The sequence below is a fragment of the Acanthochromis polyacanthus genome, chromosome 6, assembly GCF_021347895.1.
Source record: "Acanthochromis polyacanthus isolate Apoly-LR-REF ecotype Palm Island chromosome 6, KAUST_Apoly_ChrSc, whole genome shotgun sequence".
In the NCBI taxonomy this organism is placed as follows: Eukaryota; Metazoa; Chordata; class Actinopteri; family Pomacentridae; genus Acanthochromis; species Acanthochromis polyacanthus.
Genome location: NC_067118.1, coordinates 40,097,086 through 40,120,826, shown reverse-complemented (window position 1 = coordinate 40,120,826; position 23,741 = coordinate 40,097,086). Strand labels below are relative to the sequence as shown.

Here is a 23,741-nt window from a genome sequence, read left to right as displayed (position 1 = left end):
AATATGTGATTAAATATACAAGGGAAAATGCTAACACCTGAATAATCAAGCTTTATGTTGGAGTCTTGTCTCACTGAATTTGATGTTTTTGTAGTTTAATCAAAGCCCCTAAAAATGCAGCTTTGGAAATGATTATTAGACCATTGTGGCCACTGTGTTCTGCCTCATCCTCTGTGTTATTTTTGCCATAGTTCTACTGTTTTTATAGACAGCTGTTTCTCTGATTCCATGCTGGTTAGCCGTTGCTCTCTCCCTGTGTGCTTCTTATTAAATAAGTACCAAAATGGATGTCTAACAGATATCTTCTTTTTTGTGTTGTTGAGGGATAATTTAGTTTGGATTTTCTGTTTCTGACTTTACATGTGAAGCTTAGGCTCAAAATAATTATGACCCTGAAAATGTTTTTGACCATCTAGTGTGAATTTTGATAGTTTTCCAGTGTCAATTTAATTACTATAAGCGATGTAGCATGCCTTTTAGAATTACTGAAGCATGATGAATTTAAACTAGCCGTGTTGAAGGCCTGTTATGTAGACTATGTTGAGCGTGTTCATTTTTTTGAGATACAAGACAAACTACTCTTCAATGAAGCTGTTTATTTTCTATTATCAGTGTCTCAAAAGAATTGTACAGGGACCTTTTCTGTTTGGAACAACCTCCCAGAAAGAGATGAAACCACATGTGAAGACAACATTTTATTCAATATATGTACTATAATGTGATTGGTTGCAAAACTAAAACATATAATTCAAATATTGAAAAGTGACTGACTAAAGATGGGGATAAACCGAGGTTTAGACTCAGCTCTCCCTATGGTTGATGCACAGAACCCTCTTCCTGCTCTCTACCTGTCAATCTATTCCTTGTGGGAGGATTACTGTGGCTTCCACCCTTAGACAACCTTAAGTTAGTAATTTCAATGCAATTAGTCGCTACTTTATCAGGAAATAGGAATATACTGTGAAACAAAGCCAAATCTCTATCTTTTTGGTGTGTATGTGTACAAACCTTCCAGCTTGACCTGTCGTTGGTCGTGTCCCTCATGCATTCAGACTTTCAGAGCCTGAGACTGATGCTCTCCTTCTATTTAGGTCAACAAAACTCATACATTAATGGCACAATAAATGATTTTAGTATCAGTGCTATGCTACGAAAATATGGTATCAATTTCAGTGTTAAAGGCATTAGAGGAGATTTAATTTCCTACGACTTTCAACGTAGCATGCGCACATACAACCTCTCCCTCACCCCCCTCTAACCTCCCCCCTCTTAACATTTACGAAGAAACGCCCCCCTCCAGAAACTTGCGTAGCACTCGTGAAGTTGTCTTTTACGGCTGGGTCCCCCTGGATCTTTTTCTGCCATTATGTAAAAAAAGATGAGCAAAACAAGTCGCCAGCTAACTACGAAGCTATACCAAAGCAACACATACAGAAAACACGTAAGTCCAAGGCGTACGTAATCTACGTAACTAGGCCTGAGCCGGAAGATTTTTGATTGACAGGAAAGGGAGCAAAGCAAACGCCTCGGTCCGAGCGCATTGATTGGCTGATGTTTTTCAGGTCCTGCCATGTCCACAGTTTTGTTTTTTTTAAATTCTTTTAGAGACCATACATACAAGTCCACTAAAGGTCAGTATATTCATTTTATGTGAATCAGACAAATTAAACAAAAAAAAAACATCCTCCATAATGCCTTTAAGCTAGCAGTTCCCCCCCAAAAAATAAATCCTAACTACTCTATAAAGAAAACAACATATAGTCTACTTATTATTTCCAAAGCTGCATATACAGAATGAATAGTAACGATGTAAGAATACAAAACAACATGCAAATGTGAAGACCCGCCAGCGAAATACAATATTTTACCTTCTAAGCCAAAGAAAACGTGATTCTAACGAACCACTGGAAGCTGCAGAGTTAATCCCACAATAATGTCTCTGACCAGTCTGCCCTTTTCTTTCTGAAAACAAAAAACATTCTTTCATGCTTTCATGAGGGACTTTAGAGAAGTTCTTTCTACACCAAAGTATAAAATTGGAGGAAATATCTTTAAACACTATGGTCAAAACTAACAAAGTCATCTGGATCTTTGTGGTGTTATTATGGGTGAAGCAGCTCCTTGGAGGTTACATTTAAGTGGAAATACTCCAGGATCTTTTCCATATTTTCACCTTTGAGATCCCACTGAGCTCTCAGGAAAATAATTTACACTACCGGAGTCAAATAACAAAGGAGAACCTGGGTGTAGATAATGCAAGCAGCACAAAAGTTCTTTATAGTTTTTACATTTTCAGGGAATATGTTTGGAGTCAGAGGGTGTCATTTTAGTTGATGCATCACGCCGGATTATAAAAGCTTGAGTGGCAGCTGGACCACATCCAAAAGGAGACTAACATCTGGCAACAGCACATCCACCACCGAGGCTCAACATCCCACCAGCTCAAAATGAGGGAAAGGTCATGGCCGAAAAAGAGCAGAATCAAAAAGGTCATTTGAGAGGGGAAATTAACACTGATGTTTATGTGGATAATTATTGTAATTCAGTTCAAATACTAGCCATTAGTGCTTTCGCGTTAGGGAAAACACTAATGGTTTGGTTTGGTTATTATAAGCTACTTATGGTGAAACTGTTGCTGGTTTAAAAGGCCCCAGTCACTTCTGAATAACATCAATATCCATATTCCATCAAAAACACACAGCGTGAATACTCTGCAATTCCCTCATTATAATAGCTTTTACAATGAAGTCTGACCCTAAAGCATTTGGCAAAGTGCAGCCCGCAGACATGAAAAAAATAAATGAAATAAAACATGATGCAATTTATTGTCGGCGTGCCACTGACTGATTTCATCCCTGATACAGTAATTAGGTGCAAACAAAAGGGCCGGGCTGGTAAATGTTTTGGATGATGGCGTTTTTATTTTTCTGAGGCTTTTATTTAACAACCTCACAGCTCGACCGGCTTAAGAGCAGGGACTGAAATAACTTGCGGCCTGAGTCTGGTCTGATCAGAATCCCTGTCTGAACAGGATTCACAGGGCACTGAGGTGTTACGCTGGTGATTGGTGCTTAGCAGTTTGATAAATGTCCATTTTTACAGTCAGAAAGTGTTAATTTTAATAGAAAAATCAGCACATTTGATGAATAAAAGGTAAGAAAGGGGTCATATAGTGTTTTTTTGTTTGTTTTTGTCAGTGAAATGAAAATTAAGGGCATGGAACAGTCATTTAAATGATAATTTCCTCTTGAAATGAGGTGGAAAAACAATCACAGAAAGAGTTTAATAGATATAAATTGCTCTGACATGCATCAGTTTGAAAGGAATGATCATGTGCCTGTCTCACTTTGTTTTACATATATTTTCTGTTTTCTTATTTGCAGTTTTTCAGCCTTAAAGTTAAAAATCAATACATTTTACAGATAAAATGTCAGAGAGGGGTTATAATTTGTGATTTTTTTGTGTTAATTTCTCTCAAAATTAGGTGATAAAACAGTTGAAAGAGTTTATCAGTAGAAGAATGGATATAAATTGCCAAACTGATCCTGTGTTTGTCTCAATTTGTTTACCAAAATATTTACCATTATCTTACATATATTGTCTGCAGCTTTTCAGCTTTAAAGTTAAAAATCAACACATTTTACCAATCTAAGGTAAGAACAGGGTCATAGAATGTACTTGTTTTTGGTTATTGCAATGAAAGTTAAAGAAATAGAACAGTGACAATCATCAAAATGATCATTTCCTTTCAAAACGAGTTGATAAAAGAGTTTAACAATAGAAAAAATGATTATAAATTGCTCTGACATAAATCAGCTGGATCGATTTCTGTGACTAAAGAAGGTAAGGAATGATGGCAAACTGATCCTTTTTTAAAAAAAATAAATTTTCTCCTTTTATATTTACAGTTTTGTAATTGTAAAGTTAAAACTCAACACATTTTACCATTCTAAGGTAAGAAACACGTTGTAAAATGTGTTTTTTTTGTTTCTTTTTTGTCATTGCAGTGAAAGTAAAGAAAATATGAGTCACAGCAGTCTAAACGATCATTTCTTCTCAAAATAAGTTGATAAAGTAATGAGAGAAAGAGTTTAACAGAAAAAGAATGGATATAAATTGCTCTGACATACATAAGCTGGATAGATTTTTGTCACTGAAGAAAGTGGGGAATGATGACAAACTGATCATGTGTCTGTCTCACTTTGTTTACCTAAATGTCAGCCGGCCAGGACAGCCGAGTTCATTTACCCTCCGATCACTGAGAGCGAACTGTTCCAAAACACAACAAAGTGAAGCCAACATGCTCGGGTGAGTGTCACTTATTCATTTGTGCAACATAACCCTTGAAGCTGCTGCCATCACACCTGATTGTTCCCAGTGCCTTCTGTGTTTTTGTCCTGTTTTCCCTCGTCCACGTCTCCCTGAGTGTGGAAATGAAAGGGTTATACGGCAGCTTCAGCTCCCCCGGCTTCCCCCAGCCGTACCCTGACAACCAGCTCATGGTGTGGAACATCACGGTCCCAGACGGCCACAGGGTCAAACTCTACTTCACCCACTTCAACCTGGAGCCGTCCAACCACTGCGAATACGACTACATCCAGGTACGTGCATGAACAAAAACAACTCCTGCACTGGAGCCAGTATGTTCACTAAAAAGGCCCTCTGACCTTGTCAAACCAGGTTTTGGCGGAGGGGAACGAAACCTTGCGGTTCTGCGGTGAGGAAGCCAAGAACTCTGAAAGCAGCCCCAGGAACACCATCATCCTGTCAGCCGGGAACCTCATGTCAGTGGTCTTTAGGAGTGACTACTCTAACGAGGGCCGATTCACCGGCTTCCAAGCATTTTACACCTCAGAAGGTGATGCATTAAAGTGACGTGTGTTGCCCGGAGGCAGGCACATTTTTGGCAGCTGTAATTACACTGAGTAGAGTGTAGTGGAGTTTCTACGGAAATAATGGCCAGACTCTATCACACAGTGATATTTTAAACATCATTTCAGATTTAGGAAAAGAAATAAAGCCTGCAAACTGCATATGGAATATAATAGCAACAAATCATAGCAGGAATGAAGTGTAACATGAAGGATTATTCAAAAAGCAGCTCATTTTGCATTTATTTTCAACAACAGTTTGACGAAATACTACTTGTCATTTCTCAAGGTGCTTTTGAGCTACTTGTCTGCCACATATTTTCCATCACAGACGCTCCTTTTCTTGTGATTTAAGTGTTTATGGATCTGAACGGAACAAAGAGTCTCTGCGCAATTTCTGCTTTTCCAATCTAGAACTCTTGTTTTCACAGCCCTGAGTCTGCCGCGGCATCTCCGTGTAAAATATTTATGTGTCATTGTTTGGTTTTAGCCGATTGACGTCACTTTTTTTTTTTTTTTTGCCTCATTCGCTGAACTTGTAAGAGCCAATTTGACACGCACGCGCTCCAGGACAATGCAAACCAAACAAGTAATAACAGATAATCAGACATGGGTTTAAATACACATTCATACAAAGATAACCCCACATTCTGCGTTTGAAGAATATTCATGGATGGAAAGGCACATGTTTGTTGTTTATGCTTCTCTCTGTGCGTCCGTCTCCCGCAGACATCAACGAGTGTCTGTCCAAAGTGGACGGGGAGAGAGTGTGTGATCATTTTTGCCACAATTACATCGGCGGCTATTACTGCACGTGCAAACAAGGACACCTTCTCCATGACAACAAAAGATCCTGCACAGGTGAGAGCAACTAAAAGCTCAAGAGGCGTCTGAGCTCAATCAGTCCAAGGCAGCATTGTGAGGTGCAGCGTTAAGCGCTCGGCATACGGTGTTTGACTGGGTATTGATCTCTGGAAATAGGGTGTGTGGTGTTTCTGGAGCTAAACACACTGCCGCTCAGCGCCTCTTCACCAGACAACAGGGAGAATATTGACGACAACAAGGCACGGCAGCTTCCGTGTGTTCACTCAACTCTATTTGTGACATTTTTTGCAGCATTTTGCACATTTAATTCTGCTGCATTTGTCGATGATATAAACATAATAGTGTCCAAATGTTTCAGTTGTTGTGTAATTAGGGTATTCAGAATGATAATTAAAACACAAACGGTTTGTAATTTGAGCCTTTTTGAGAATGTTAGATGAAAAATTAGATCAGATTGTTGTGCTGTACGCTTGCAAGTACACTTAATTATTTTTTTTAGAAAAAGCCATTTGTCTGTCTCGTAACACTCTCATTACTTTGCAGAACGAGTGCACAACAACAACAACAAAAAGTGGAATTTTCTGACATTTCACAGGGCACACAGTTGATACTGTTACATATTGGATTTCATTCTGTCATCGCTGGCCTGTGCTGACTAATTTCAGACTGAAAAGGCATACTGATGCATAAAGTAGTTGATCTCTGCCAGCTGGTGTAAGGCGGGGTTAATTACTGTCGATTCCTGAGGGAAAAGCAACTTCAAAATGGTATTAAAAATTGATACCTGTGTGCAGTGCTAATAGTGTACTGGCACCAGGTAATTAATCACAATTACTCGCTGATGTGCCTTAAATTATTATTCTTTGCCAGAGGAAAAGGGAGTGACAAAACAAATCACGCAATGAATAGGCAAAAAATGATTATCTGCTTTCAGTTTGTACTAATTATATGAATTACAGCAACTCTGCCTCTCTTTGCAACGCTCGTTTGTTTTTGTCTGCAACAACATCTGCACACTTGCAGGGGCAATAGCGCGAGCCTAAATGAATCCCATCATTTATGCTGCCAGCAAATGTTTCAATTGACTCGAAACTATTATTTTCCTCTAATCAAGAAACTTTTTAAAGCTGATACTTTTTAACCCAGCAGTTGCAGCTACAGTACACTGTAAAAATAATCATTTATATGGTAAAATTCTGGCAGCTTTGGTTGCCAAAACTCTACCATAAAATCATGGTGAAACATTTTCTACATTTATTATAAAGAAATGTTATGATATTGTTGATTTTACGGTTAAAAAATGTGCTTACTGTAAAAAAAAAGTTTTAGCCTTTGAAATGACGTTTGTTATACTTGAAAATTTACTTGAAAATACCATATAAAATAAAATTTGTGAGGCCTATTATAAATATCACAGCATTTAACATTTAATATGTGTGTTTTTAGTGAAAATTCTGGTTATAGCTGTCATAAATATTAAACAATATATCCGTTATTAGAACAGAAGTTCATCAATTCAACAGGCAGAAAGTGTATTTTTTATATGAAAGAAACACAAAATGTTATAAATGTTACGGCATGTTTCCATTATTAGCACAACAATACATCCATTTAACTGTGAAAAATTGCATTCTTTTTAGGAAATAAATGCAAAAATTATGATATTGAATGTGATACGCGTATTAAATAACTGTGCGAGAGTAGTAAAAAATCTTTTAAAAAAATGCAGTTTTCTACGGATTAACCTATTTATGGTGATTTGGTGTTATATAAACTGGATCACACTGTTACTGTCATGGTTTGACGGTCTTTCACCGTGAAATTTACAGACATTTTTTACAGTGTAGGTTGTGAGATTTCTCATGCCCCCACATGAACACTGTTTTATTGAGTTTCCTCCACAGTGCCGTGCCCAAGTCAAGTGTTGACGTCGCCCTCGGGGGTCCTGAGCAGCCCAGGCTACCCGACCCCCTACCCTCCTATGAGTCAGTGCGACCACACCATCCGTCTACCGGAAGGCTCCAGAATAGTCCTGGATTTCCTGGAACCCTTCGACATAGAGGGACACCCACACGTTCCCTGTCCGTACGACATGTTAAAGGTCAGTCATGTGACTCCGGTCGATGAATAAACAATGTATTCCTCCTCATGCTCGTGGAGCCAGTCTGTCACCGACTCGTCTTCTTTGGGTGATTTACTGTATGGCCATGCGGTCTGCTGCATATTTAAGTTTGGTCGGACATTGATCAGTCGGGGAAAGTAATGAATTAACCGAGTTTCTTTCCTGTTTGCAAGATTTCCACGGCTGGACAAGAGTACGGACCCTTCTGTGGCTCGATGCCGCCGGGCCGCATCGACACAGGAAGCTACCAAGTGCACGTTGTGTTCAGATCTGATGCTAGTGGGAAAAACAAGGGGTGGAAGCTCAGATACACCAGCACCAAGGCCGGCTCTCTTCCTATAATTTTAAACAAATGACAGATTGAATCTTATTTTACTTCTTTTAGTGACATGCTGCTACAATCTGACCAGCACATTCTTCTGTAATCACCTTTGTGAAATAAAATTTATGCTTAAAATTTGAAGCATTTGGATTCTAAATCAAAGCGTCTCTCAGATTACTGCGGCTGATGTCGCTGTGCTCCATTCTGGCTGCAGACAGACACACGTTGATAGATTAATGCAGGAAAGTATCCTGGAAGTCAATCAGTCTGTTCTAAGAAGCAATGAATGCTCGTCGTTTAACCTTCATACATTATGCAGCTTGTTCTCAGCCAGCCCAGCTCCTCTCCTGTATCAAAACAGTCATTACGGTGTTCTTCAGTCCCTTGAAATTGCCTCTCGTTTGACACTTTTTCGTGCGCTCGCTAACATTTCCTCCATCTGCGAGCCCCACGAGTGGCGCAAAATGACACGCTTGAATGTGTGAAAGAAAAACACTTAGTGTTGATGTATTTTTACCATTTCTGTTGCTCTACTATTTGATTTTTTTCCTCCTTTTTTCCCTTGAAATGACTCCAACACCACTCTTCTGTGACCTTCTAACTTTTCTGTGCAGTAGTATGTATGTGATGTTTGACTGAACTGCTCTGCTGCCTCATACTGTGTAGTCTGAATGCTACCACGACTTAGCCAGGCAAAGTACGTACTGACCCATGCATCACCTTGGCATTTGCAGCCAAACAAAATCATCCTGTCTGACATGGACATTTCAGACCACGTGGGTTGAGGTTTGAATCCAGCGTGAAATGTCCAGACGGTCCTGAGGGCACCTGAGTGCTTACAGAGCAGAGCCGCTGTGTCTACCTGAGCACTGTTAAGTCATAATCTAATCCACGTGGACAGTGTGACACATGATAGCACAGTTGACTGCTACTGCACTGTTATCACACTCGCTCCTAACTGTTCAGCCTGGTTGGAGTCAATTCCACAGGAATTACGCACACCATGAAACCCATTAACCAGCTGTTGGAAAATATCTGGCAGCAGCACGCTTCCAATAGGCTTTTAGTTAATACGTGAATCACAGTTTCAGTCGTGCATGAACTTTGCAAGTTAGTGTAGAGAGAAAACAATTGTACTGTTTTTAGTTATTTTAATACCATAGAAACCTTAGTTCACAAACACCACACAATGCTCATTTTTGGATATTCAGAGATCTCGACACGACCGAATCATGTTTTTCACTCAGATGGCGCATAATTCTGAATGCTTTTAACATTAGTCATGAATAAATAGTAAGAATAGCACTTACAAGAGCCTTAAGGCTAATTTATTTAAGAAAAAACCCACCCATCAAAATGTATAAAGGTACCTTAAATCACATATTGCTCGCAAGTTAATGTAGAAGAAGCGTGTACAGGCAGGCTGGAACGGCTGGAGAAAAGCGTCAGGTGTGATGTGTGATAAAAGAGTTTCAGCTAAAATGAAAGGAAAGGTTTACAAAACTGTAGTGAGTCCAGCCATGTTGTTTGGTCTGGAGACAGTGTCCCTGAGGAAAAGACAGGAGGCAGAGCTGGAGGTAGCAGAACTGAAGATGCTGAGGTTCTCTTTGGGAGTGACCAGGATGGATAGGATCAGGAATGAGTACATCAGAGGGACAGCACATGTTAGAGGCTTTGGAGATAAAGTCAGAGAGGCCAGACTGAGATGGGTCGGACATGTCCAGAGGAGAGAGAGTGAATATATTGGTAGAAGGATGCTGAGTTTCCCACTGCCAGACAGGAGGCCTAGAGGAAGACCAAAGAGGAGGTTTATGGATGTGGTTAAAGAGGACATGAAGGTAGTTGGTGTGGGAGAGGAGGATGCAGCAGACAAGGTTAGATGGAGGCAATTGATTCACTGTGGCGACCCCTGAAGGGAAAAGCCGAAAGGAAAAGAAGAAAGAAGAAGAAGCTCGCAAGTTAATGTAGAAAGAAAAAAAATCACTGTTTTTAGTTATTGTCATGTTTTAACCATGGAAACTTTGCTAAGCAGTATTTCCTGGTATATAAATTGCATCTTCACAGAAACAGTTCACTCAGATGGGACATAATTCCAAAGGGTTCTACTAATAGTCATAAAACTGTGGAACAGCAGCACTTTCAAGAGACTAAAGGTGAATATACACTATATTGCCAAAAGTATTCGCTCACCCATCCAAATAATCAGAATCAGGTGTTCCAATCACTTCCATGGCCACAGGTGTATAAAATCAAGCACCTAGGCATGCAGACTGCTTTTACAAACATTAGTGAAAGAACGGGTCGCTGTCAGGAGCTCAGTGAATTCCAGCGTGGGACTGTGATAGGATGCCACCTGTGCAACAAATCCAGTCGTGGCATTTCCTCACTCCTAAATATTCCACAGTCAACTGTCAGCTGTATTATAAGAAAGTGGAAATGTGTGGGAACGACAGCAGCTCAGCCACCAAGTGGTAGAACTCTGAATGCTTCAGCATACCAGGACATTTTGGAATATTCCATGCTCCCAACTTTGTGGGAACAGTTTGGAGCTGGCCCCTTCCTCTTCCAACATGACTGTGCACCAGTGCACAAAGCAAGGTCCATAAAGACATGGAAGACAGAGTCTGGTGTGGATGAACTTGACTGGCCTGCACAGAGTCCTGACCTCAGCCTGATAGATCACCTTTGGGATGAATTAGAGACTGAGAGCCAGGCCTTCTGTCCAACATCAGTGTGTGACCTCACAAATGCGCTTCTGGAAGAATGGTCAAAAATTCCCATAAACACACTCCTAAACCTTGTGGACAGCCTTCCCAGAAGAGTTGAAGCTGTTTTAGCTGCAAAGTGTGGACCGACGTCATATTGAAGCCTATGGATTAGGAATGGGATGTCACTGACGTTCACATGCGAGTCAAAGCAGGTGAGCGAATACTTTTGGAATTATAGTGTATTAAAGAAACAATCCCTCCTGCACCATTCAATTTGTATAAAAAGGACCTTAAATCACATATTGCATGAACTTGGCAAGTTAGTGTGGAAAGGAAAATTTTACTGTTAATTGATATTGGTCATCATGTTCTGTAACCAAAGAAATCAGTATTTTAGGATGCTAAATGGTATTTTGGGGTATTTAAATTGTATCTTCACAAAGCTGGCTCAACGAATTAGATAGATAGACAGATAGATAGATAGTTTATTAATTCCAAGGGAAATTCAAGATTTAAGGTCCTACAATAATGTCTTTCATTCAGATGGTGCATAATTGTAAATTATTTTAATATTAATCACAAAAATGTGGGACAACAACACTTTCAAGAGCCTGAACGCTAATTTATTAAGAAACAATCCCTCCTGCACCATTCAACATGTACCGGGCTTTGCAAAAGTTCTGTTACACGGTTTCATGATCTTTAGAGACGTTTACATGTCGGAGTGAAAAATTCCATTAAATAAACTGAAAGTTCTACCTTATAGGCAGGTGTCCTTAATACAATTTTTTGCTGGCCACAACAAGTCTGACAGAGCCAAGCAGCTGAACATCAGCCGGATGACCGTCCACAGAGTCGCGGAGAGGCTCAAGAATGGTGAAGATCTTTCAGTGATCTTTCAAGAATGGTGAAGACCTGAAAGATCTTCACCATTCTTGAGCCTCTCCGCGACTCTGTGGACGGTCATCCGGCTGATGTTCAGCACGAAGGAGAGCAGATATCTCAACTCTTTTGACTTCCATCTTGATAAAACTTCACCGGAGAAAAAAATCTGTATCAAGGACACCTGCCTATAAGGTAGAACTTTCAGTTTATTTAATGGAATTTTTCACTCCGACATGTAAACGTCTCTAAAGATCATGAAACCGAGTGTAACAGAACTTTTGCAAAGCCCGGTAGAAAAGGCTTAAATCACATATTGTACAGTCATTTACAGCGTCTGATCTTAGCATGTGCTGTGCACACTTAAATAGAATATAAAATGTGGAATGTGTGGGGAACTGGCACGTCACAATTCCTGTCTAATATAAACTTTGGGGAAACCATGAGACGTGCTGAGGCTCAACATTTTTTCTTCTTTTTTGCAAGGCGTGGACACAATACTGAATAATTGAGATCGGTCCATAAACGCTGCTCTTTTCCCTGGATCTAATACTAAAGTACAAGCTCATGCTGACAACTCAATCTCAGCTCGTCACACACAGAAAAAACAGATCTTTCTTCAAATTCAAATGCATCATTTGCGTTCATTGTTCAGGAGACAAATGGGCTGACAGGCATTGTGGCAGCCATCTTGTACATGAGTCACACGGACCTGCACACATTGTCCACACCGTCTTACATAACAGCCACCAGACTGATACATAACTTCCACAATAATATATAATGGATAGTCTTGAAGAGCACTCAAGCAGTAATATTGGTTCTATGTAACTGTGAGCTACGTCATTCTCACCCATAATGTGCTCAGTGAGGCTTGTGTGAATGAAGTGGCATACATCTCATCTTGTCTCTTTATTGTTAGAATGATGAATTAGCCTGCTTACCCATGCAAGATTTGCTGTTTTTTTTAAACATTTCTGTACGTCTCAGAACAAAATATAAGTCTCGTCGTGATCCCGTCTGCTATTTCTGTCAGTGCTGCACACGTACTTTGGCATTGTGTCTGGAGATGAGCTATTTCTGCACTAATGGATCAGAGGTAATTCTACCTTTCACTCTTCCACGTTAGGATTCCCTAAATAGTCACACATCAATTAGGTTTGGCACTTTGCCCTGAGGTGCACATTTATGCAAAATCCAAAGGAAAATGCTGCATTTCATTGGACTGATAATTGCTATAATGAGCCTGTTTTCTACATATTCTCAGTTTACTAATAGTAGACTATAAAACTGACTGAAAAAAGTAAAAACATGAAGCAATATAACAAGCAAGGTAGGAGGCACAGGATTAGCTGTTGCTACTTCACACTATCCACAAGGTTCCCCGGTCTCAGGATATAAATGTAGCATCAGTGAAAACGCATGTAAAATATTTCCAACTAAAACTAAGTTGTGTATTTGCACTACATCCACAGCTTCTTCTAGCTGCTTCTCGGTATTCCTAACTATTATCAAAAGATCTGAAATAAATTGCTGTGTTCACCTTCTGTCTAAATTGGCTGCATTTAAGGAGGAGCAGAAGGCAAAACAAGACTGGAAAGCAAATTGAAAAGAAACATTTTCTGTAAATTACTGAAGCAGTAGTCCCACATCGTTCCTCATTTGCTTTCGTGCTGAATGTCAGATGATAAGATTGGTATCAGCCTCATGTCTGACAGGTAAAAATGAATCTAGACAACTAGCTCAGGTTAGAGTAAAGGCTGCAAACTAGAGGAAACAGCTGGCCTGGTTCTGCCTAAAGATTAAAAATAAAACTTCCCCTCTAAAGCTAATTAATCAATGTGGGATGCCTAATTTATTTAAACACACAAAGTGAAGAAATGTAAAAATTACAAGCTGTGGTTTTAGGAGAGATTATCTGCAGGTGTTTTATTAATATTATGTGTAAATAAACGATCTAAAGAGGTGCTGGTAGGTAGACTGGACTACTTTTGAACACAACCAGGCTATCTGTTGCCTTAATGCTAAGCCAAGCTAACCGGCTGCTTCATACTTAAAGGACAGACATGCGAGTGCTATCTACGGTCCCAACTATTTCTCAGCATGAAAGCAAATAAGCTTTTTCCCCCTCAGAATGCTAGAGTGTGGCTTTAAGACTCACATAAATCAGTTTATCTGTCGTTAGTTTCACAGCGTGGCTCTGATCAAAATAAGGAGCCAACACACAAGTGATGGAGTGGTTAATGTCATCATGCCTTTGATAAACATGACTTGTGCAAATCACCCAGCTTCCTCCGGAGGCAAAAGCATTCAAGTGGTTTGCCAGTTTTACAAAATGATGCAAATGTCAACATCCTTAACATTCATGTATTCCAGCAGTGAAGATGTTATCAGTAACACAGGGCGAATCCCATTCCACTGACCCCGAGGCAGGTAGTGTCAATTCTTATCAGTCTCTGCTCAGGTAACGTCTCGACCTATTCGCTGCCTTGAGCTGCTGTTTCTACGCCCTCCTCCGTGCTCTTTTCGCTGGACTGCGGGTTGCCGTCCGGCTGTGTGTTGTTCCTGACGGACTGCACGGCCTGAATCTGCTGCAGACGCGTGATCAGTTCGGCTTCGCAGGCCTGCAGCAGCGCTTTTGTCCTTTCTGTGTCCCAGCCCAGCACCTGCTCCATCGCTTCCACTCCTCTGGCCACCACCATCTGATGACACATGAAGGGAGCTTCATTTCAAACACTGGAAATGTGAGACTTTATAATGACTTTTTTACACACATGAATCCTATGTATTGTCAGAGAGGGAGTTGATTTGAGGCTCGAGTCAGTGTTGCTGCCCTGAAATGTACAGAAAAGTGCGTTCTAGGTTCCTCTATCTAAATATATAAGTGAGGGTGGTATAAAAAAATCTAATTGCATTTTACCCATAGAAAACGCCCTTTGATTATATGTATTAGAACTGAGTCATTACCAAAGCAATGAGTAAGCATGTGTTTGCAAGTAGGTCAGGGCTTGCAGCTGCAGACTCTTGCTTTGTCATTTTGTTAGGCTTGATGGACCACGTTACAGCCAAGCAGGAACAACCATCACTTAAAATGAAGCCAGTGCTAAAGCGTTTTGAATTGCAGTACCAATAAATACCACTAGGCGGCTGCTCTGAAAAACATGTGGCTAAAATAGACTCCCATATAAGAAATGTCACTTTCTCTCATGAAATTCTCATTCAATTAACATTTTCTACAAGTCATTGTGATGTCATTAGCCAATTTCACTCTCTCTGATCAATATGCTGGTTTCTATTTTAAAAATAACTCCGTCACAATGTAGACAATAAGCCTCAAAATGAGGCCGTGACTTTGACTGATATGTGTAATTTGAGGCAAGCCAGGAGGTTATTTTAATGCTGACGTTGATCTGCATACATGTTGTTGTGTTTCAGGTGTGGTGCATGTTGACAAACGATACCAAAATAACTGATAGTTATTTTGGTATCGTTATACCAATGATACCAAAATAACAGTTATTTTGGTATCATTTGTCAGTGGAGTAGGCAGTATATTTTCCCCAGATAGTTTTGCTGCTGATTAGCTTGTTTTAATCAGTTTTCAGTTCACCATAACTGTGGCCTGTTGTTCAGCTAATTGCACAGACCCTCAAGGGATTCTATTATCCCTTTTTTTCTGAAAGTAAAAGCGTTTTTTTAACTTAATGGTTTCTAATTTTGATGCACTTTGTGCGTAATTCTTTCATTAAGCAGAATTTGTACAATGCACCAACGTACTGATGATGCTGTAGCAGCTATGAGTTCTAATCCAGTCTCAAGTATCACTGCTTCCAATCTAGCATGGTGCCGGTTTCAAACAGAAAAGATGGCCATGAAGTCATTCTCTAGGCTGTAATTCATCTCCTATGCAAACCAGTGGGCGATATCATGCCTTGCTAAGTCCATCTTTATATACAGGATAAGGCTGGCTATAGCATCACAAGAAGAACATAATGAATTATATGGCATGGTTGTGACATACAAATGCACCACGGTTGCTCAGATCTGTCTAAATTTTCTGTTTGGACGATTCTGGAGATTCTAAGAAAGACTGAGAATTTAAACTCAATGTGTACGTCATGAAAGTCTGATTCAAAGTGTTTTTATTTGCAAAGCACACTAGATCAGCGGTGTGACTGGACTACCTGCAGGTCCTCGGTGGAAAGCCTCGTCTCTGGGAATGTTTTGCCTTTCAGGACCATCAGTGTCCTGGACATGAATCCAGATGCAGCATCCACCTCCATTCCATCCGGCACATCTCCGTCTCCAGCACCTGACAGTGAAACAGGCTTGATTTGAATCACAGCGGATCACAACAGCGGTTGAAATTACGAAGCAGCAACAACGGTTCCACCTAGTGACCAAAAGGTAAAAGTACAGCTCTTCTCTTGTGAACAGCTAAATACAAGGCACCAAAGAGGATAGATTGATAACTTATCAATAAGCACTGAAATGTGTGAGAAAATAACATGATGAGAAATAATATCTGGGGTTGTTTTCACCCACTGTAATTCTCAAGTTAAAAATTTTGATTTATTTTGTTGCTATGACTAAATCTTGGCTTTTCTGCACAGTCAAGAGCTAAATGATATCCCCATGGATGCTTATTGATCTACTGAATACAAACACTGTTCCTAGTTCTTAAATATATATATATACATCTCAGTTGATTGTTTCCTCAGATTGTGTGAATGTATCAGCCCTGCGTGTTGGTTAAAGTTATGTTAGTGATGTCACTGATTCTGTCCAAAGAACAACCAGTTTCTGGGTCATCACTTTCCTCCAGGGCTACACATCATAGGACAATACTGATTATTTAGCTGGGTTGTACTCATCCTCATAGATCACAGCTACTCGTTGGGATTTTGTGTAACAAATGATGATATGAGCACCTCTGGCATGTTAAAACTCTCAGACTAGAAGCAAACATTCTACACAAAATACGCTTTATATTATTAATACGGCTAAACAATAATGCAACAAAGATTAAAAACCGATGAAAAAAATAACCTGAGCCATGCCAAATATTATCCAGTTTAAAATTCGTATGGCATCAACAACTGTAGCTTTATGTCCAACATGAGAATTTCTATTTATAACACTAGTGGCTCTTCAAAAGATGCTGAAATGGGTCGGTAGAGACAATGAATCCCATGGCAGCGATATCTCAGAAAAGTGCTGTTGATTTCCATAAAGAACTAGTATTCCTGTGAAGTAGTCTACAAAGTTTCTGTAAAGGCTGCTCTTTGTGGTCTAAAGCAAGAACTAAATGTCCCAGATCTTTGTTAAAAATAAAAACCACCAGATGATGACACAGCCGTACCTCCTTGGTCAGACTGGCTTGGTTCTTCCTGCTGTCCGTCCTCTTTCTCTGCAGCTTTGAGGTAGAGTTGAAGCAACTCCTTGGACTGCCTCTCCTCCTCTCTTCGATCCAAAACCCTCTGCAGTGTCTCCTGGAGGTCCTCAGCTTTCTTTTCTTGGAAGCGCAAAGCGGAGGCCAGCTCAGCACACGGGGCATCCACCAAAGTCTGGGACAGCAGGTGACACAACATATGCGTTAATCATTTCTGCACACTAATGGAGGTCATTGGCAAAAAGGAATCAGGTACAACAAAGTATTCCTGTCAGTACGACCAATTTATTGCTGATTTCAGTCTTTCCACGGGATTTGAAATGTGCTCATTAACATCCTTATCCTTTAACAGGACAAAGACTGTCATGAGTAGTGCTAACTACTCATGACTACTAGTAGTAATAACTATTCTGTATGATCTGAAAGGTGCACAATTTGTGACCTTTAACCTTTTGTCGGGTGCTTTTGTATGGACGGTTTAATGCATGTTGCGAGCTAGCATCCATCTAATTAGAGACACTATTTGGAAAACTTTAAAAAACAACTGAGCAACGTATATTTGAAATATCTGTCATATGTTCTTTATTTTTGTAGTTTTCACGGTGACCTCTGCCTCGAGAGGAAACATATATTCAAAAGACATCTGCATGATGTGTGGGCTTCATTTCATCAGACCGGTGTGGTTACAGTTGGTACCTGTAGATCTGCCTCAGACATGAGAATGACGCTTGCCATGTCCTGTTTCAGCTGCTGAGCCAAGCCCCACCAGGGTGCCGCTGAACTGGAGGCGTCCACAGCATCGGTCTCCAGCAGCACCGACTCCCGAGCCATCCAAGCTGTGCCACCATCCACTACAAAGAGAAGTAAATGAATACCAAGACTCAAAAGATCCACACATCACTGATTTAAATTATAGGAATCAGTCCAGACTGTAGACCAATCTCAGGTGCAGCTGCTTACTCTTGCGAACTGGAGACCATGTTTCTTTTTCATGCAAAAGCATGAACTTTGTGTTTGAGGGTAAACACAGGAAGTAGGCTTGATCCTCTACTATCGTCCCATCGTTCTCGAGGACCACTGTGACCGGATCAGTGGGGCCGTACCCGAGAAACTCACATCCTGTCAGAAGAGGAATATTACTTACTTCATACACCTTTTGTGAATAATGTTATGCCATAGCAAAACAATCAGCACTGCAAAGATCTCACATACCGTCTGGTCATCATGTGCTTCAAGCAAATACTTCTGCAGTTTAAACACAACAATCACAGCAATGCATCTGGGCTGCCACCTGCTCCGTCAGTAGCACAGTTTCCATTTACTATACAGGACAGTATCGCTGCTGAGTGGTTGTACAGCTTATTCTAACTCCTGAAATTCTGCATTTTTTACATCAATGATAAGTTCATGCATACGGTTTGCTTGTGTAATGTGTATTTTTCTGTGTCTACGTTATCTGTATGCTGACTAAACCTGCTCAAATAAGAATATATATGCTGATTATTGGCAGAAACAACACATTTGTAATTGATTTATATATTTATAATAGGGTTAAAACTTATGGAAGATATACATTGTGTCATTTACAGTTAAAATACTTTAAGGTCAATAATTACATCTATATGTCCAGCATGTGGGTTGTTTGAAAAGACAGAAATGCAATCTTTTAGCTGTATTCTACACCTATATTTATGTCAAAAGCTGTACTAACATCTGTAAGGGACTCTGAAGGGTGCAATGATCTGGGCAACGCCTGCTGACTAGCATTCAAGGAATGAGCAGGAGGAGAGGACTGACTTTTCATGTTAAGCTGCAGCAAGTTTGGACACGATGGAAATGGAAACGCAGCTACACACAAACTCCTCCGTGATCAAGACAGATAAGTAAGTTTAAGCCGTGGAACACAATCACCATGGTTGCAATGCTAATGGATGGCAACAGTTTTAAGGATCATTATCAGTACAACATACATATTTACGTCACTTTCACCTTATGAAGCCCCTCTTGGCTCATTGTACAAATATGTGCAAAGATGACAGATAAATTAGATTACATTTCGAGACTTGGCTAATATAATAGATAGTTTTGATCTAACTGACGCCTTAGGCGACATTTATGCAGTTCTCTTGACGCACGTTAAGAAGTTACAGCCATGGCAACTCACCTTTTTGTTTCAGCTCGTCCAGGGATGGAACTACAACCCCGTATGATTTCTGTCGTGTGAAATTACACACCTTACACGGTTTCTTATCTGTCATTCTAGGCTTCGTATAGAAAAACCTACTTCCCTCGTTCTTTTATCTCAACACTGACAAATGCCTAAAAGCAAGTCTCGACTGTCTCTTCGAACGCGGAACCGCCGTTGTGGCGCTAAGGATTCTGGGAAATGCAGTTCTAACATGTTAGCAAGCGAGAAAACGGCGAAAGAGGAAGACGTTGCGTAATTTGTACTGGTAGTTTAAATTCACATTCTAGTAGTTACAAGATTAAGTTGAAATATTGCAAATTCTTCACGGGAACCAGCTATTAGAAGTAAATGTATGGGTTACCCTGAGAAACCAATGCGGAAGTGTATGCGGAAGACGGACTGAGAAGCAATACCAAAAATGGCCGCCAGATGCCGGAAAAGAAAGGGGGGGAAAAAGGAGAAAAAAAGTCTGGCTGAAAAGTTCCCGTTTTTACCCATAGATATTATTAATTATTTGGTTCAGGGGTCCAGACAGGTAGAGGTTGAGGGGAAGAGGGTTGACCTGAATTATGAATTAGGCTGAGCTTTGGTTCCATCACTTTTCTTAAAGAAATTAAGGAACTTCTTCCACCAGGACTGTTTCTTTTTTTGTTGTCTGTCCACCACCTCCTATATAGATTTTTTTTTTTTTTTGTGGTCCGAGTTATCTTTTTCTTTAGAAAGTGCCTTCTTTAGGTCTGCTGTTAGACAGCACATTTCCACCTCCCACTGGCACTGTTGTTCCTTAAAATGTAACTGAATTTTTTGAAGTTCTGTTTTAAGTTAGGAATTTTCGTACACCTGTTTCACCAGAAAGGTTTCAGTCTCCTCCTTTTCTCTTTTGGCTTCTTCAAGAGATACTTCCATGTGTTCAATGGTTATTGAAGCATCACTCATTTTTAATTTCTCTTTATAGAGGTCCACGAGACAGATTTGCAATCTGTCTCGTGGACCCACCTCATTAAATTTTAGTTGTAGAACTTGTAGTATCATTTTTCTTTAAAGTTTCAACAAAAACCTTTTTACCCTTAGTAGATATAGTAAGGCACTGGCATTTGTGAACAATAGCCTAGCCAAGTCAAAAGAGAAAAGGTGAGAAATAGAAATTAAGACACACTCCAGCAGTCTGCAAGTGCCGAGTGTCTCCTTGTGCAGTTTTACTCACATTAAGCAACATTAAACTGACAAAAGGCAGCAATCCATTCTGTTTTTGTGATTATTTTCAGAGAGTGTTGAATCTTGAAAGGTGGTGATATGGATTCAGAGATGAAACTTGGAAAGCTTTGACGATGAAAAATAAGCACTTACCTTTGAGAAAAGAAGAGATACCGCAAGAGAAAGCAGCTTTAGTTATTTCTCCAGCTGCAGGCCACAGTTTCTTGTCTCTTTGTATGCATTACCTTTAGCAGAATTACATGTTAAATACACTATTTAATTACAATTTAAATATTCTCCATACCATTTCTTGTCTGAGATCTGATGCATCTGCTTATGTCGGCCATCAGAAAGTGCATTTCTGTTTTGTCTGAACTTTTGACCTCTGACCTTCAGTTGTGGGTGTCAGGAGCAAGACTTGCAGTCTCCAAGATGCAGAGCGGTTTCTTATTAATTCATGAGTCTATCCTAAAGGAATTTCTAGGAACCTAAAGGTGCCCTCTAGGAGTCTGAAAGGTCACTATCAAAATAAGAAAGCAGAACATTATCACTGTTAAGTTTCTGAATGAAACAGTGGAACAGGCATTCTACTGTGTCTGCCGCCCTCTAGTGGCTTCAATGTAAAACATTATTCCTCAGCATTTAGAAACGGTCTTTACAGAATGGCACTTGTCTCAGTAGTAATACAGTCTCACATCCTCAAAACACAAGATTTGTTATTTAATTAATTCATGCATAGCTGCAGTTCTCGTTTATGTTTCTTCTTTCCCCCAGAAATCTTTAAGGGTCATTCCAGAATTGGAGCACTTTTGGGCTTCAAACTTTTTGAAAAATAGACCTTCTCTTTTACAAATTTCTGCTACATATTCAGCAGTAATGGGTAATAAACTATCAAAGGCTTGATTGGCTCAGCTTTCATATCAATGGTGCCATTTTTTAACAAGACAAAATATTACAGAAATGAGACACAAAATGGCTCTGCGATAGACTGGCGACCTGTCCAGGGTGTCCCCTGCCTTCTCCCAAGTCAGCTGGGATAGACTCCAGCACCCCCCGCGATCCTAGTGAGGATAAAGAGGTGTATAGAGAATGGATGGACACAAAATGACAAAAGAACGATGAGGACTCTAGTTGTTTACTTAAAGATCAAAACAACCTGTCGAGGTCTAGAAATTTTTTTAAATTTATAGTTTCACAAATGTACAATATGCTGTTCAAGTACAATGTTTAGGTACTTGTATTTAAGTTTGTGCTATTTTACACCTCATATGTATATAGTATATTTTAATTCTTTTATCTTAAATTGATTTTTACATTGAAGTTGAAAGTTTATTTGTTATTTCAGTCACAAAATGAAATGAAAACACTATTAATCTTACTTAAAGTCTGTAAAAACCCACAAGACCATCATGCAAAATTCGAGTTTCAGGAAAAGCAATCGAGCGCGGTTCAGTCGAGCAGCCTCTTTAGCAAACTACGGATAGGAAGATGGCATCTACCGACCAACCTGATCCACCAACACAGGTCTCATTATGCGCCGAAAATATTCACCTCTTAATGTCCAGATACAGCTGTAAACTCGTCTAGTGTGTTTACATTCTGTGGCTTTTAACTGCCATCATTTGCGCTTGCTACCCTTATAAATGCTCAGCTAACATAGGCTAGCATGCTTGCTAGTTAGCATGCTAGCTAGGTTACGTTTCCAAAGTTGCCCCTTTGACATGCATGTATTGACATGTAGACAGAAGGGACGTTCTTGAAGTTTACGTACGTTGCCAAAATCACTGTGGCTGTATTGCTTTGCCAGCTTGCTAATTACAATAACTAAATGTAGCTATGTCCTTCTGTCTCACCAGGCAGCCTTGTTTCTGTCTGATTATGTGCAGTTAATGATATGTGGAAGGGAAAGGTCACTGTGAGACAAACAAGCCTGCTGGTTTGTACTCTGTTCTCAGCTAACTCAGAGTTGGTTTAAGTCGATAACAAGCCGTGATCATTCCAAATAAACAAATGCAATACAAAAGTGGTGGCTGATACAGGTCACCAGTGACAGCTTTACACTTTGCTGCTACTTTCATTGTGCTATTAATGCAAAAAAAAAGAAGAAGAAGAAGCTCAGGTACATTTGCTACCACAGTGAAGCTGGGGACCACAGCATTTACATTCAGAGTTCCTGTTGTCTAAACCCAGAAGCCAGGGAGAAAATAAGGAGGGAACTAAAATCTTATCTTGCATGCTAGCATTTGCAAACACCCACTGCACCAGCCACATGCAATTATCTAGAAATATCTATGAATAGGAGGCTAGACAAATGTAATTCAGATGGTTGTTGTTCATGTTTTATTCCATTTTCTCAACTAGATTCCAAGTAAATTCAACACATCAAGGAATTTTTGATGACAATCAAGTGACAGAGATGATACTGTCTTTTATTTTCCTGCTAGACTGAGTCGATGGAGAATTGAGACTTTTAAATATATTTTTAGGGTGTTCATGTTTGTGTCTTGTGTTTTTTGATCATAAAGTAAAAAAAAAAACTAGATAGTTCATTGTTCTTTCGTCATTTTGTGTCTCATTTTTGTAATTTTTGTCTTGTTTTTGTTGTTTTTTTTGTCTTTTTTAAAGTGAAATACTATAGCATTCAGTTCCAGATACTTGTGCAAATTTAATTTATTTTTCTTAAGAAATTTCAGGTTGTTCATGATGTTTTGTGAAAAGATAATTCCTTAAATGTAAACATTTTTAGAATGCACCTTTTTGCACAAAACAAAGGAAACATTTGGTGTTGTGTTTATTTATCGGTTATTACGTTATGATTTTACTGGTCCGGCCCATTTTAGATCAAATTGGGCAGAATCTGGTCCCTGAACTAGAACTAGTTTGACTCCCCTGCTTTAAACCTACAGTGTCTTTATTCTCCAGTAGATGGCGCTCTAACACAAGTCTTTTTTATCTTTTCAGTCCGGCCTTCCACCTGGAGAAGATGGAGCAGCTCGCCCCAGAGAAGCATTGGTAAGGATTCAGTGTTTAATAGGAATTAGTTGATCGATGACGCGATATGGAGTAGAATCACAAAAGATTTCTGAATGTGACGCTTTGATGTAGTACAAATGAGACAGAGATACTCTCACGTGTAGGCTCAAGTCATATTCAGAAAAAAATAAAGTTATTAAAAATACTTCAAATACATTTTTATGCACTGATACATGTGCCACATCATGCTATGATTCTCAACAC

At 39.7% G+C, this 23,741-nt stretch overlaps 3 protein-coding genes across 3 annotated transcripts in view; 2 read left to right on the top strand and 1 right to left on the bottom strand.

Annotated features, from left to right (window-relative positions):
* The first annotated feature begins 4,217 nt into the window (after positions 1 to 4,217).
* On the top strand, positions 4,218 to 8,281 carry masp2 (MBL associated serine protease 2). Its single transcript, XM_022206655.2, has 6 exons — positions 4,218 to 4,308; positions 4,379 to 4,601; positions 4,681 to 4,858; positions 5,601 to 5,732; positions 7,601 to 7,797; positions 7,992 to 8,281. Exons 1-6 carry the CDS (start codon positions 4,301 to 4,303, stop codon positions 8,172 to 8,174), a joined length of 921 nt encoding a protein of 306 aa, XP_022062347.2. The 5' UTR covers positions 4,218 to 4,300; the 3' UTR covers positions 8,175 to 8,281.
* A 3,028-nt stretch (positions 8,282 to 11,309) lies between these two features.
* dffa (DNA fragmentation factor, alpha polypeptide) lies at positions 11,310 to 22,382 on the bottom strand. Its single transcript, XM_022206666.2, has 7 exons — positions 22,276 to 22,382; positions 19,287 to 21,565; positions 18,083 to 18,241; positions 17,819 to 17,973; positions 17,093 to 17,297; positions 15,915 to 16,042; positions 11,310 to 14,432 (listed from the first exon to the last, which is right to left on the bottom strand). Exons 2-7 carry the CDS (start codon positions 19,378 to 19,380, stop codon positions 14,208 to 14,210), a joined length of 966 nt encoding a protein of 321 aa, XP_022062358.1. The 5' UTR covers positions 19,381 to 21,565; positions 22,276 to 22,382; the 3' UTR covers positions 11,310 to 14,207.
* pex14 (peroxisomal biogenesis factor 14) overlaps positions 21,931 to 23,741 on the top strand; it is a 47,350-nt gene continuing 45,539 nt past the window's right edge. Inside the window, 2 exon segments of the mRNA XM_022206677.2 lie at positions 21,931 to 22,028; positions 23,466 to 23,516. Coding sequence (XP_022062369.2) covers positions 21,993 to 22,028; positions 23,466 to 23,516 — 87 coding nt within the window. The 5' untranslated portion in view covers positions 21,931 to 21,992.